Raw genomic sequence first — 13,428 nt, 5'->3', positions numbered from 1 at the left:
GGTTTCTCGATATCAAGATACTCGGGTGACTCGAGTCGCTTGAATTCCCGGCAATGTGAGCACACCTGGGATGTGTTGAACTCGTTCACCGAACACAAATGGATCTTGGAGACGGATCGGTCTGGTGGGCGTCTCTGGTGGTGGTGGAACTGCTCAAAGTACTTGGCAAACCTGAGTCTCCTGGGACTGGAAGCATATCCCTTCCCCTGTTTCCACGAGGCATTCCCAAAGGCAATCACCATGTCGGTCTCCGGTGGTGCCTGGTCGATGATTTGCTTGTACATCTCGTGGACGGTGCGCTGTCGCTTGCTGTGGAGATCGAGTCGCTTGAACCGCCGTCGCCGGGTCAGGCTGAAGTACAGCTGTTTGTCCAGCATGTCTCCATCGAACACATGGCGAATGTATTGCAGGAAGGAAGCCAACCCAGGGATCTTGGGACTTGGTGTGGTGCTCATCCATTCCTGCAGATCAAGGATCTTCTGGGTGCTCTGGATCCACTTGGTCGCCTGGCTGGTGTCTTTCGCTTGAGGGGAGCCATCTGGCGAGAAAATAGCGACGATGGCTGGTTCTGCCCTTGGGGAAGAAAGAATCTCCTCAAATCCAGCGCATTTTGGGCTGGCAGAGATACTGTGCAGTGGCGTCCTTGATTCAGATCCAGAAACGCATCGCTCGCTCAATCAGTCGTGGGAAGACATCTTGTCAAGGTGAGTCTTGCCTGATAGCCAAACGATCATGTCATCTCGCTGACACACAGCCGCGCTTGACTAGGTTTCCAACCAGAGAGATTCAGATGGTGGTGGTTCTTGTCCGCAATCGGAGTGGAGCTTCCAACAATGATCCAATTGATCATTCCTCCACACCAATTGCCCACCACCACTGTCAATCGGCTCAAGACGATACCAAATGCCGTCAACCGACCATGGCCGGATTCCAATTTTGCTGCGCCACATACAACGTGACTTTCAGGTGACCGAGATGAGCAGCCACGAGGGGGCCGGAATAAAATGATAGTGATATCCACCGTCGCTGGCTCATTGCATTGCCAACATCCCTCTCGCCCGCTCAACACCCAGCACGATGGATGACTACAAGCTGCTCGCCGATATGAGCAACCGGACGGCTTGTCCGCGCTGCGAAGGTGTGCATCTTGTCCTCAACAGCCTCAGTTTCCAAGTCTGCAGCAGCCACCAGCCACCCCCATCGAAAGCTCCACCCGGAGTATGTCGGAAAGGAGACACCACACTCCACTGACCCAACGACACCGGTCTGATCCCCACCGCTCTGCCGTCTAGGATACGGATTCATCCATGGGACCCTTGATAAGCACGACAAGCCCGCCAAGGTCAAATGCAAGAAGTGCGAGGCCTGTGACGGTGAGTGCGGCGCTGAGGAGCGCCTTGGGCTGCTCCTGTCGGCTTGCAAGTCCGCCGAGCTCGACAAGTGCGAACAACACTGTACTCTGGTGCAATAAGTTGATGAGTGTGCTGCAGAGAGGATGCCATATAGACCAGGTTTGGTGGCCGGATGCAAAGGCTGCTGCCCGCAGATACGGACACCGACACCTCAGCTCACATAACGCATCCCTCCACCACCCAGTTTGCGAGGGTTCTGGCGTCACCTTTGGCAAGGATCCGTGCAATGGATGCGGAGGTAAGATCGATAGAGTTGCTCGCTGACTGCTCGTAAAGGGCGGAGAGACGCTTCGGATGCGACCAGCGTTTGTCTGATGCCAGCCGGGTGCTGACTTTAGGATGCCGGCCCTCTCGCCTCCACAGCCAAGGGATTCGTCCACCCAGAAAAGGCGTATGCACCACATTCAACCCCCAGCAACATCCGCTGCATCGACTGTGTGGACTGCAAAGGTGATTAGCCGTGGCGATCTGTGGTGCGCAGTGGTATGGTGTCCGATGCTGGCCGAGACGATGTACAGCTGGCTGATTGACTTTGTTGGATCGGATGGAATGCACCTGAAACTGGACTGCCAGTCTGCCAGGGCAAGGCAGTACTGGACCGCAAGAGCAGAGCGGCCGAAGCGACCAAATCAGGTGCTGGACCAAAGTCGGCCTACACGGATGCCAAGAGCTTCCTGCCGCAGCAACCGCTCGTGTCCATCGCCGGAGCCAGCGGTGCTGCTCCAGGCTCGTTTGGCGTGCCGGTCCGCGAGCCTCGGATTGCGATCCCACCTGCATTCAACCCGCCGATCCAAATCATCCAAGGCAAGCCCAATCCGTTTTCGATGGCACACCCTCACTTGGTCAGCGGCCTGGGCTTTGGGCCCAAGGAGCTCGCTGTCTTTCTCGGCAAGAATCAAGCGCCGGCCCTCCCGACCTCGGTCCTGCCCGAACATCTGCAGACGACCAAATGCCCCAAGTGCGAGGGAGCCGGATGGAGACACGAATCGAGCATCCGCCATGACACGCGCGCGACGGTTCGCTGCAAGAACTGCGTTGCATGCCGAGGTAAGTCCTCGGGAGTGGCCGCATTACCGATGGCGACCTCTGGTGTCAGGCGACCCATGTCTGAACTTGCAATTATGTGCTAACCCGTGCCACTTGGATCAGGATGTCGTGGAGAAGGCACCATCACGGGCAAGACCATCTGCCCCACATGCCAGCGTAAGCACCGCTCTCTGTCCTCGCTGCGTCCAGGGCCGCTCGTGGGAATGCGCGCTTGCCGCTCGCCCTGCTCATATTCTGCCCAACTTGCCTCAGTCAAGGGATACAACCATGCGTCCACCGAGCGTCCTCACGACGCCCCAGCGAACCTGCGCTGCTTCTTCTGCAAAGATTGCTCGCACTGCAAGGGTATCGGACTCGTGGACATGGCCACCCTCGGCAATCTGCCACCGCTGACGCCAATCGCCGGTCCGGGTGCGACGCCTTATCTGCCGGCTGCCCCACTGCTGAATCTCGCGAATGCGGCCGGCCAGAAGTCCTAGGATGTCTTTCGGACGATGTATTGCAATCGGATATGATCCCTTAGATTGTGACAGCCCCAGAACCCCCTCATTCTATTTTCCCTCATCGATCCTTTGATAGTTCACAGCCGCTTCATACAATGCCGTCAGTCAAGCCTTTGATAGAAACACGAAACTGATCCTCATCTATTAACAAATCAGCGGGTTTATTCTCAGCCCGAGTCCTCCGACTGTTCGTTCAGAACGAACGGGACAGTGGGTCCCTGGGATCTTTTGACCTGGCAGGGGGGTCATGATATTGCCGCGATCTCCTGTGGCGCCGATCGACTGGCACTGATGCCGTGATGTGGGATGTGGTGCATTCATTCGACCACCTTGGCATCAAGACACTCGACCTTCCCGAGTCGTTTGGCTTCCAGGCACCGCGAGCATAATTGGTCATGGCGGACGATGGATTGGTGTGTATTCAGGATCCAGAAAGGGTGGCAGCCCTGGCGCAAAACAATGCCCCCTTCGCTTTGGGTGCACTGCTGCTCCAGAATGCCGTGCGGTTTTTTAGACCAAGAGATTTTGTTGTGGCGGGACAGTGCCGCAATAGAGTGCTTGCAGGCCACAGACAGTTGATTTGTATCTAAGCGAGGAATGCATCATACGCTTCGCTGGCATAGGGTACGGCGTTGGCAATGATGAAGGCTGCAAAGCCAATGGGGCCAGGTCGCCTGGACTGGATCGCTTTGGGCAGGAAGGCGGCGGCGTAGGCAACCGACCAGGCTTGCGACAAAGATCGATCCGATTGCGAGGAGGGAGAGGCAGGGTACAGAAACAGGTTGTGAGTGACAGCAAGTCGTGGCCATGTACCAGTGTCGGCCCATGAACACCCAGCACGCGCAGAAGAGAGATTGAGGCCAGTAATCGGATCATCATAGTCGGATCATCATAGTCGGATCGTCGGCATCGGAACATCGCCAGTCTGATCGCCTCCTTACCTGTAACAATTGACGACCCATGATCCGAGTCCTCCAGAAGGATCAGTGAGCTGGCACCAAAGATGGCAGAAGTGGCAACAAGAGGGACATAGCCGGGCCAACCAACGGGATTGCGCAAGCAATTCAGGGCGCCAGCCAGACCTGTGGGACGGAAAGCGTTTGAATCAGCAGTGGAATCGGCAGGATCAACCAGAACAGTCAATGGGAGACTGGAGGCAACTGGATACGGCTCAGAATCGCACAGCGATACCCAGAGTTGGGTACCGCCGCATCAGGACTCGGGACTGGACCCAAAGCTCACCCAGGAAAAACGTTGCCGCCGGGGGGTACGGAGATGTGCCAAGTCTACCAAGCGGAGGCAGGCCTTTGGAGACGAGGAAATCCGAAGACTTTTGCAAGGCGCCGTTGAGGCTGAAGCCAGAGCTCGGGGACGGTGCGGACGGTAAGGAGGCCATGATGCAGATTTTGGAAGCCGACAAGGACAGGGTTGATGGTTGACGGTTGATGGTTGGTGGTTGATGGTTGATGGTTGATGGTTGATGGTTGATGGTTGATGGTTGATGGTTGATGGTTGATGGTTGATGGTTGATGGTTGATGGTTGATGGTTGATGGTTGATGGTTGATGCAGCATCCACCGATGCGATCTTCAGGTCGCTGGAGATGGCTGCGGCTGGATGCAAGTCAGGTGATCGGCACGTCTCTCTCGGCGAGGGCTGTGCTGTCTCTCTCCCCTTCTCTCTCACTCTCTCTCATTCCCAGGCAATGCCGACCATCGGATTCAGATCGCATTTCGATCGCCATCGTCCTGCCGCCCCAGACACCGGCAGCTGGCTTCACCCGATCGCTGGGTCCAATCGCACAGCACACTCACCTGTGGCCTCGACCGCGACAGTCACCTCAATCGTCTCGGCAATTCAAATCATTGCAGCCCCAAATGACCTTCTGTCGTCGTGCCTTTGCCAGGTCGATGCGACCAACCACTGCACCGGCCTCCCCAGCCTTCCCGAGGACAACTGCACCAAATCGGACAGCAGCTCCAGCGCCGTCGTCGGTACCGCTAGGATCATGTGCAGCGGGCTCCTCGGCACGCTCGTTCGGCTCGTCGTCGGCATCTGGATGCGAATCGGGACCTTCAAACAGCACACCCCGGCTCAGCAACGCATCGTCCTCCCCTCGTAGTCTGTCGATAAGCGTGAGTGTTGTTCATATGTGCAGCCAGAGAATGCGCTTTTAGGATTTTTATGGCCCAGACCCTGTGGAACTCATGTTTGGCCGCCTCTGATGCATCACTTGACTCACACTTCGAACCGACTCCTGCGTTTGATGAACAACTGTGTCGAATCGATACAACGTCGCCGCAAATGGAATGGGCCCACTCGATCGATCCAGTCGCTGGCGCCGAGCGAAGTTGCCCACCGCTTCAACCTGTCCGTTGGCCTTGGAGCCGACGTCTGGAACTCAAACAAGGACGATTCTTAACATGGGCCTGCGACCATCACCCTCTGCTGCAGCTTTCGCACGATGGAGGCGCAGAACCAGACGATCACTAGGGGCTTGCTAGTTTGCAGCCAGGAAGACATGTTTCTCAAAAGCAGCGGCACCATGCTCTTAGGACAAATAGATCAAAGTCATTTGCGATGCCTTCAGTCAGTGACAGGCGGCGATGTGAGATCGGCTGCCAGTATCATCCGTCGAGTGACTGTTGGATGGTGATATGGACGTGACCTGGCCCTGGCGCTATCTTTTCGATAAAGCGGACGGCCTGATCCACAAGCCCAGTGTTTTCTTATCCCGCAGTCGAACGCAAGCGCTGGTCCAGACCAGATGCCAGGTGGGACACAGCCCCCGGCGAGACATCAGCGAGCCACATTCCCAACGGGTTCAAGAGATAGCCAATGGACCATGACCAGCATGACCGCCAGCATGACCGCCAACATGGCAACCAACATGGCAACCAGCATGGCGTCTCGTGTGTGGACATTGCTGCTGGAGCCAAGCGCCGCAGCCGCAGCAGCCGCAGCCGCCCTGTGCCTGCCACGTGATGCTGCTGTTTGCGCTGCGCCACGCACTGGAAGCAGAGAGAAACAAGCCAACGCAGCCGGCTCGAGTGTGCGCGTGGGACAGCTGTCGCACAGCTTTTTTTTCCCACTGCACAGAACGCCCCGCACAGCGGCGGCAGAAAAAAAAAACACCCGCGCCTGCACAGAACGCAAGCCCAGGCAATCCTGCGTCGGCAGCGAGCTGAAATACGGCCCAGCCGAGCACTTTCGTTCTTTGTTCCTTCCTTTCATCCACCATGAGCAAGTAGGTATCGCAGCTGCTGGCGATGCGGGCAGGCCTGTGCCCGACGATCTTCGGTGCGGCCGGGGTCGATGCGGCGTGCGCCCTGTCGGGCGAGTCTCTGATCAGCCTCGCGGCTTGCCTCTGCCTCCCAACAGGAACGAAGAAGGTCAGTCTTTCAACGACATCGCCGAGGGCGAGATTGAGGTACTGCATCTGATCCTGGCGCCATCGGCTATGGTGCCCATGCTCTATCATTCTGGTTGTGTGCAAGCCTCTCTCGCTGCGGGTGGCCCCTTCCTGCCGCCTCGCGCGCCAGGCTTCCCGCTGCGTTGCCAGATGGGCGAGGCCGTGCTGGTTTTGCTGGCCGGACTGAGTCTGCTTTCGTCTGGACGATCCAATGCCGGTGTCCGAAAGCCCACGCTGGCTTTGGCGATGCGATCGGGCTGCTGGCAGTCTCGGCCTGGGCGCCCACCATGCCTCGCCATCCTCTGGCGATCGCTGGCTGCTGTCTTCGTTTGTCCAGGATCCGTGTCCATCGACGCCCACTGACCCACACCACCATTTTTTTCCATCGTCTCGTCAATGTCACCTCTTCCACCTACACCCATACCCCCCCGGTCCTGCGAACAGTCCAACTGGGAAGAGGTTGTCGACAAGTTCGATGACATGAACCTCCGCGAGGAGCTTCTCCGTGGTATCTACGCTTACGGGTACGGTTTTTGTTTGCTCGTTTTTCTTGCTGTGGTCGATTGACTTGCCGTTGCAGGGGCTGCAGGCGCTGCCGAACCACACCATGGACGCACTGGCCTTTCGTCTGCATGATGGCATGGTCTCGGTCCATGCGCTGCACGCCACCATACTCCCACTCCCTGCTGTGCGTTTGTTTTCTGCTACCGAATTGTGTTTTCTTGCCGCTCACAACGTGCCTGCTCGCTGTCGGAACCCCTTCCCTCAATCACCCCACAGTTTCGAGAAGCCCTCTGCCATCCAGCAGCGTGCCATCCTCCCCGTCATCAAGGACCACGATGTCATTGCCCAGGCTCAGTCTGGTACCGGCAAGACCGCCACCTTCTCCATCTCCATCCTCCAGAAGCTGGACATGACCAAGAAGGCCACCCAGGCCCTCATCCTTGCCCCCACCCGTGAGCTGGCCCAGCAGATCCAGAAGGTCGTCCTCGCCCTCGGTGACTACATGAACGCCGAGTGCCACGCCTGTGTCGGTGGAACCAACGTCCGTGACGATGCCGCCAAGCTCCAGGCCGGCGCCCACATTGTCGTCGGTACCCCCGGCCGTGTCTTTGACATGCTCAACCGCGGCTACTTCCGCGCTGACGACGTCAAGATGTTTGTCCTCGACGAGGCCGATGAGATGCTGTCCCGCGGTTTCAAGGACCAGATCTACGACATTTTCCAGCTCCTGCCCCCCTCGACCCAGGTCGTCCTCCTGTCCGCCACCATGCCCGCCGACGTCCTGGAGGTCACCAAGAAGTTCATGCGCGACCCCGTCCGCATTCTTGTCAAGCGTGACGAGCTCACCCTCGAGGGTATCAAGCAGTTCTACGTCTCTGTCGAGAAGGAGGAGTGGAAGCTTGCCACCCTCTGCGATCTGTACGAGACCGTCACCATTGCCCAGGCCGTCATCTTCTGCAACACCCGCAGAAAGGTCGACTGGCTCACCGAGAAGCTGCATGCCAACGACTTTACTGTCTCGGCCCTGGTGAGTTGCTGTGCTTGACTGCCTGTGCTGTTGGCGGCGCAGATCGTACTCTGTATATGCTCCGAGGAGCTGAACTGGCTGCTGTTGCGAAAATGTAAAATCAAGGAGACAGACACGGATGCGCCCCGTGCAACCGAGTGCGCTGCATACCCAACTGGCCACTGACCACATGTCCTCGCTCTCGTTTCCCCCCGCAGCACGGTGAAATGAGCCAGGAGGATCGTGAGGTCATCATGAAGGAGTTCCGCTCTGGATCCTCCCGTGTCCTCATCACCACCGACCTGCTCGCCCGTGGCATTGATGTCCAGCAGGTTTCCCTCGTTATCAACTATGATCTCCCTGCCAGCCGCGAGAACTACATCCACAGAATCGGCCGTGGTGGTCGTTTCGGTCGTAAGGGTGTTGCCATCAACTTCGTCACCACCGATGACGTCCGCATGCTCCGTGACATTGAGGAGTTCTACAACACCCAGGTTGAGGAGATGCCTCTCAACATTGCCGGTACGTACATGCCGCAGGAGACCAGCTGCCTCGTCTCTATTGCCTCTTTGTTTTGCGATGTTGCAGTGCTGCGACTGGCCTGGCCTCCTCCCGCTCACACCTCCCGCCCTCTCTCTCCCCCCTCAGACCTGATCTAAGTGCCAACCCCCAGTTCGATCTATAATCCGTGATGCAATTTGTCTCGTCCTTCGTGTGCAACCACGGTCTCTGGGCCACAGTGGCGGCGCAGAAGCTCTCTAATGTGGAATGCATACACTGTAAATTCCTCACAAGGATAGTATGTTCAACGGGCGGTTATATCGATTCTTTTTTTGTCAATACATTTCCACCGTTTTTCCGACATGGATCAGCACTGCGGCTTGTCTGTGTTGATAGAGGCGGGGAACTCGATAGGAGTGCACAGGCATCGCTGTCCTTTGGATCGCCAGGCATTGGGCCACCGCTTCGCCCGAAACTCGGCGAATATCCTCCCGTATTCCTTACCACCACACTCGAACACCCTAAACACACCCAAGCACCTCCAACCATCCTCAACCACTCTCAACCATCATGCATGCACATTGACACCGCTCGTTTTTGGGGAGAGACGAGGCCAGCAGCGAGAGCCCCTGCGGGCCAACGAGATGCCTCCGATACACCCTCTCGCCCTCGCGTGCCCGCCAATCAGCGCGGCGCGATTTTTCTTGCCCCAACACCTTGCTGCCTGCGATGCCACAGCAAACCTCATCGCCGACCGCCGTTGCTGAGCCAGCGCCGATCGACGCCGATCTTCTTCTCCGTCTTGGACATCACCAGCACCATGTTGAGAGTCGCTGTCGGGGCCAAGCGCACCATTGCATCCGCTCGTGGAGGTATGCCGCCGACTGCAGGCTGTTGCCGGGCTGCTGTCCTGGACATGCCTATGCATGCAAGCGTCTCTCCTTCCCAAATCCTCTGCGTCACATCGCATCGCTGGCCATATCCACCCGATTGTCTGCCCGTATCCACTCGATTGTCTGGCTATATCCGTTCGATTTCCTGACAACCCACTTGACGGACTGGCCATATCCGTCTGGCTTGCCCCTGATGCCGCTGACAATAACCCATCGCACTGACTCCTTGATCACTTTCCAGCCCGTTTGGCTTCCACTGCCACCACCAACCGCCCCGAGGTCTTTTCTCCGGCTGTGGCCTATCTCCTCGCCAACCACCATATCGATCGAGATACCGCCGTCCGTATTCCGCGAACAGGTGCGAGTTTGTAGTGTTCGAGCGTAGGCCGATTTGGCTTCTCTCTCTCCCGTCGCGTGTGTTGGCAGCCAGCAACCCCGATATCGATCGCCGCGTACGGCCAGAATCGCTCTCCACTACATGGCTGCCGATGTGTTCTAAAGGCTGTCGTAAGGACAAGAGCGCTTCAGTCATAGCCCACGGTATCGATCGTAGCTCACGGTTTCGATCGAATCTGACATACTCGCTGGGCCATGTCGGCTTCGGGAAACCGCTGGCTTGTTGGTTCTTGGATTCGCTCATGGACAGGTCCCAAGAACCGTCTCTTGAAGGGCGATGTGCTCGCCTTCATCAAAGACCCTTCGACTCTCGGCACTAGCGCTGCCGCTGCGGATGAAACCGAGCTGGAGGTACTTGCTTACTGTGGACCGAGGGACAATGGCGTGTGCAGCGAGGCATCCTGGAAGTGTTCACTTGCGCATCTCTCATCGGCACCAAGACTGCATACCAAGATTGCATGTCAAGACTGCATACCAAGACTGCATGTCAAGAGACAAGAGTCGTTTTGCTGACTGCCAACCGGCCCCTGTTTCTTTGCCTTTTCGCAACGACAGCTGCACACTGCCCAGTTCGAGCGGATCATTTCTCTCTCCCAGGTCGCCGATCTGAGTGCCAAAGGTGATTATGGCAAAGGCATTGGATCTCGCGCTTGGTTGTCTGCCGAGACTGCTCGCCCATCGACTCGGGCTTGGCATCTGCCGACTGAGAAGCTCTCCCAGTCCGGACCAGACACGCTGCTCTCTTTCTGGTGGCTCATTGTTTCGTGGCCATCCCACCTCCCGCACCAGGCTTCCAGGTCGGTGATATCTTTGCCCGAGCAGCCTCGCTCGCTCTTCAAGCCGTTCCTGAGGTCAATGCCCGCTGGTCGCAGAAGAAGGAGGTCGTCCCTGCCGCCCAGATCGTTGTCCAAAAGATCAACGATCGCGGCGCCTCCTATGCGGTCTTGGACGTCTCTCCCAAGCTGACTTTGGCCAAGGTTGCCAAGAGTCTGCAGGTACGCTGGATGCAATGCCACCGCCCAAACCCTCTGCGACTATTGACTGAGTCGTGGGCACGCCATGACCAATACCATGATCAATGCCATGCCCAATGACATGACCAATGCCGCTGTGCTTGTTGCGACCACCCAGGCTGCCAAGTCCACCCGTCCCAAGACTATCAGCGGAGCCTTCAGGTATGTTCAGCCAAGGAGCAACCGCCTTCTGTGCTACCAATCTGGCTGATTCCATCGCACCCGGCTGCGATCCATCGGCGGCAGGAGAGTCCGCTCGCTTCGCCTTGCTTATAGCGCTCCTTCTATCTGCGCAATGCCGCTCGACCCGCCGCTCGACCTAGCCTCTACGACCAGTCGTCGGCCTCGCTCAAGCTCCTACCTGACTATCTGACCGCCCACGAGCCGACCGCCCTTTTGATTGTCGAGGAGGTCCGAGCGCCTCGCATCGCCAAGGCAGACGCAGCTTTCGATTTCCTTACCGGCTCCCGGCAGACAGTGCTCAGTCCTCTGTCCTCTGCCTCGAAGGGCTCTCGCTCGGCCGACCTGCTCGACTATCTGGCCAAGCCTGCTGCTCCTTCGGCTGCTGCCCTGGAGGCTCGCGTCACTCTCAGCGTCGACGGCCGAGCAGTCTCGCCCGCTGTCGCCAGCAAGTTCTTGAACATTCTCAGCTCCTTCATCCTGACCCCCAAGAAGCTGTAATCGAGCCTCTCGGGCCGAGGAGGGAGCATTACCGATCTCATTGGTGGCGTGCGCCCGTTACAGGCAATCCAATAAAAAACGGGACACCCGGGTTTTTGACCATTCATCGAATATTTTGTTACCCAATGTTATCGCGCGCTGGCCATGACCATTCGCCACACATCCGACTTTCGCACCGCCGCATTGCGATGCTACGCCCTCATCCATAGCCTGCGTAAGGTTGCCTCCATATTCAGTGTATCCAAGAGCACCATCCATCGATGGCACCGAGGATGCAAGCTGGATGACCCATCCCGGGTCCCAGCTCGCAGATCCACTTTCTTCGAGCAGGCATGTCCAGTCATTCGCACCCTGATTGAACAGGACCCGTTCCAGACTGGTCCTGTGTTGCGATGCAAGCTCGAGTCCATCCTCCAGAGGAAAGTATCACTCTCACTCTGCCACACTGCCATCCACCGAGCAGGTCTCTCACACAAGAGAGCAACACACCTCTACAAGTCCAAGCGACTGGATGAGCGAGTGGCACAGTTCAGGGACCGGGTCCGCTCCATCGACCCACGACGATTCGTTTTTGTCGATGAGACGGGGATCAGGAAATCCATTTTCCCTCTTTACGGATACTCACCGAGGGGTGCTCCGCTTCGCCAGCGCAATCACGTGAAACACAAGTCTGTCTCGGCTGCATTTGCCATCAACCACTCTGGTGTGCTGCATCGCATGTACATCCCCACATCATTCAAGACACACTCGATGGTCGAGTTCTTTGAGCGAGCGAGCTTCCCAGACGACTCTGTGATTGTGATGGACAATGTCAGCATGCACAAGACAATGGCTGTCCTGGACTGCATCGAGCGCCGAGGATGGTCAGTGATCTTCACCCCACCTGCCTCGCCCGACTTCAATCCCATCGAGAACTTCTTTGGGGTTGAGTCCCCACCGATTTGGGGTTGAGTTCCTCCAATTTGGGGTTGAGCTCCCCAATCACGCCGCCATTTTCGCGTTCACATCCCTGGCTTGAACCTCTCGGCGATTTTTGAACAGGGTCACTTCCCATCCAGCCCGCACAGACGGGCTCCTGCTCTCGGGTATAAATGCCACACCTTCGTCCTGCTGCTTTCTTCCCTCATCTCGCCTTGATCTGATCATCGCGCCATTGTACGATAAAAAAAAGTCTCTGCTCTGACCAGTACCACTGGCAGGCATCCAGCATCCTCTGCCCCCATGCCTCCGAAGCGTAAGGGTACCGGTGATGGCCAGCCTCGGCCACCCAGGCCCAAGAAAGCCAAGTCACAGTCGGAGCCTGTCTCTGGTTCGTATTCTGACCCCACGCATGCTTGTTTCTCTGTTGCTCCGTCGCTCACCACCACTGCTTCTGCAGATCCAATGGATGTCGATCCCACCGAGCCTGGTCCATCTACTTCCTCGAGTACCGGCAAGCGATGTCGCCAGTGCGATGGCACCGATCACGAACGCTGCAACACTAGCAAGTGTCCAAAATATCACCCCCTCAAGAGTTCTGTCCTCCCTCTCGTGGATGGAAGGTCATCCGCCCCTCAGTTCAGCTGCTTCAAGCAGACGATGGATGGCTGTTGTCTCAATCCCGCTCTCCGCGACAAGATCCAGGCCACCGTCGAGGCCATGACCCAGATCCAGTTCGAGGCATCCAGGCTGCTCAACCTGCACATCCTCCGGTGCATCGAGCAGGATCTTCCCGTCCCCGTCATCTCCAAGTCCACCCCTGCTTTCATCCGCCAATGCTTCAGGATCGTCCAGGACGGTGCCCTCTCGCCGACCGGGGACAATGAGAAATACAACGAGCATCTGGTCGCTTCCTTTCGCGACTACCAGACCACTCGGCACGCAGACCTGCCTCCGGCCCCTCGTCTGCCTGATGGTGCTCACAGTCAGCTTCTCACCCTGGCTGTCAATGCCTATGCCACCAACTGCACCACCCACCTCGACCTGGCCTACTGGTGACTCCTTCGCCGCTTCTGCGCTGCCGTCTTCCCAGCCAACAAGCATAAGCACGAAGCCATCGAGGCTTGTCTCGAGCTCTTCGAG

General features: G+C 57.5%; 4 protein-coding genes across 4 annotated transcripts; 3 read left to right on the top strand and 1 right to left on the bottom strand.

Annotated features, from left to right (window-relative positions):
• Positions 1-1,028: 1,028 nt before the first annotated feature.
• On the top strand, positions 1,029-3,122 carry BJ171DRAFT_485005 (uncharacterized protein). Its single transcript, XM_053109072.1, has 7 exons — positions 1,029-1,138; positions 1,293-1,373; positions 1,597-1,650; positions 1,776-1,862; positions 1,986-2,459; positions 2,562-2,615; positions 2,712-3,122. The coding sequence occupies exons 1-7, from the start codon at positions 1,078-1,080 to the stop codon at positions 2,936-2,938; spliced, it is 1,038 nt and encodes a 345-aa protein (XP_052971860.1). The 5' UTR covers positions 1,029-1,077; the 3' UTR covers positions 2,939-3,122.
• Positions 3,123-3,182: 60 nt separating this feature from the next.
• BJ171DRAFT_485003 (uncharacterized protein) lies at positions 3,183-4,508 on the bottom strand. The gene is made up of 3 exons (XM_053109071.1): positions 4,205-4,508; positions 3,904-4,044; positions 3,183-3,688 (listed from the first exon to the last, which is right to left on the bottom strand). Exons 1-3 carry the CDS (start codon positions 4,356-4,358, stop codon positions 3,549-3,551), a joined length of 435 nt encoding a protein of 144 aa, XP_052971859.1. The 5' UTR covers positions 4,359-4,508; the 3' UTR covers positions 3,183-3,548.
• A 2,072-nt stretch (positions 4,509-6,580) lies between these two features.
• BJ171DRAFT_7386 (P-loop containing nucleoside triphosphate hydrolase protein) lies at positions 6,581-8,621 on the top strand. The gene is made up of 4 exons (XM_053115874.1): positions 6,581-6,897; positions 7,154-7,904; positions 8,102-8,405; positions 8,532-8,621. The coding sequence occupies exons 1-4, from the start codon at positions 6,770-6,772 to the stop codon at positions 8,540-8,542; spliced, it is 1,194 nt and encodes a 397-aa protein (XP_052971858.1). The 5' UTR covers positions 6,581-6,769; the 3' UTR covers positions 8,543-8,621.
• Positions 8,622-9,111: 490 nt separating this feature from the next.
• On the top strand, positions 9,112-11,473 carry BJ171DRAFT_484998 (uncharacterized protein). Its single transcript, XM_053109070.1, has 7 exons — positions 9,112-9,256; positions 9,519-9,635; positions 9,924-10,024; positions 10,229-10,292; positions 10,463-10,668; positions 10,805-10,848; positions 11,010-11,473. The coding sequence occupies exons 1-7, from the start codon at positions 9,205-9,207 to the stop codon at positions 11,365-11,367; spliced, it is 942 nt and encodes a 313-aa protein (XP_052971857.1). The 5' UTR covers positions 9,112-9,204; the 3' UTR covers positions 11,368-11,473.
• Positions 11,474-13,428: the final 1,955 nt, after the last annotated feature.

Source organism: Polychytrium aggregatum, assembly GCF_025602895.1.
Source record: "Polychytrium aggregatum strain JEL109 chromosome Unknown BJ171scaffold_1, whole genome shotgun sequence".
Lineage (NCBI taxonomy): Eukaryota > Fungi > Chytridiomycota > Chytridiomycetes > Polychytriales > Polychytrium > Polychytrium aggregatum.
The sequence above is the reverse complement of the archived record's forward strand: the minus strand, read 5'-3'. Positions and strand labels throughout refer to the sequence as shown.

Excerpts from the sequence above, each read along its gene's own strand:
- BJ171DRAFT_485005 (XM_053109072.1), top strand. The coding sequence starts at position 1,078 with ATGGATGACTACAAGCTGCTCGCCGATATGAGCAACCGGACGGCTTGT. Across the intron at positions 2,460-2,561 it reads GAACTGCGTTGCATGCCGAG|GATGTCGTGGAGAAGGCACC; the intron begins GTAAGTCCTCGG and ends CACTTGGATCAG. Across the intron at positions 2,616-2,711 it reads CATCTGCCCCACATGCCAGC|TCAAGGGATACAACCATGCG; the intron begins GTAAGCACCGCT and ends AACTTGCCTCAG.
- BJ171DRAFT_485003 (XM_053109071.1), bottom strand. The coding sequence starts at position 4,358 with ATGGCCTCCTTACCGTCCGCACCGTCCCCGAGCTCTGGCTTCAGCCTC. Across the intron at positions 4,045-4,204 it reads GGCGGCAACGTTTTTCCTGG|GTCTGGCTGGCGCCCTGAAT; the intron begins GTGAGCTTTGGG and ends TCCGTCCCACAG. Across the intron at positions 3,689-3,903 it reads TGGGTCGTCAATTGTTACAG|CCTGGTCGGTTGCCTACGCC; the intron begins GTAAGGAGGCGA and ends CTTTGTCGCAAG.
- BJ171DRAFT_7386 (XM_053115874.1), top strand. The coding sequence starts at position 6,770 with ATGTCACCTCTTCCACCTACACCCATACCCCCCCGGTCCTGCGAACAG. Across the intron at positions 6,898-7,153 it reads CGTGGTATCTACGCTTACGG|TTTCGAGAAGCCCTCTGCCA; the intron begins GTACGGTTTTTG and ends ATCACCCCACAG. Across the intron at positions 7,905-8,101 it reads ACTTTACTGTCTCGGCCCTG|CACGGTGAAATGAGCCAGGA; the intron begins GTGAGTTGCTGT and ends TTCCCCCCGCAG.
- BJ171DRAFT_484998 (XM_053109070.1), top strand. The coding sequence starts at position 9,205 with ATGTTGAGAGTCGCTGTCGGGGCCAAGCGCACCATTGCATCCGCTCGT. Across the intron at positions 9,636-9,923 it reads CGTCCGTATTCCGCGAACAG|GTCCCAAGAACCGTCTCTTG; the intron begins GTGCGAGTTTGT and ends GCTCATGGACAG. Across the intron at positions 10,293-10,462 it reads CGCCGATCTGAGTGCCAAAG|GCTTCCAGGTCGGTGATATC; the intron begins GTGATTATGGCA and ends CTCCCGCACCAG.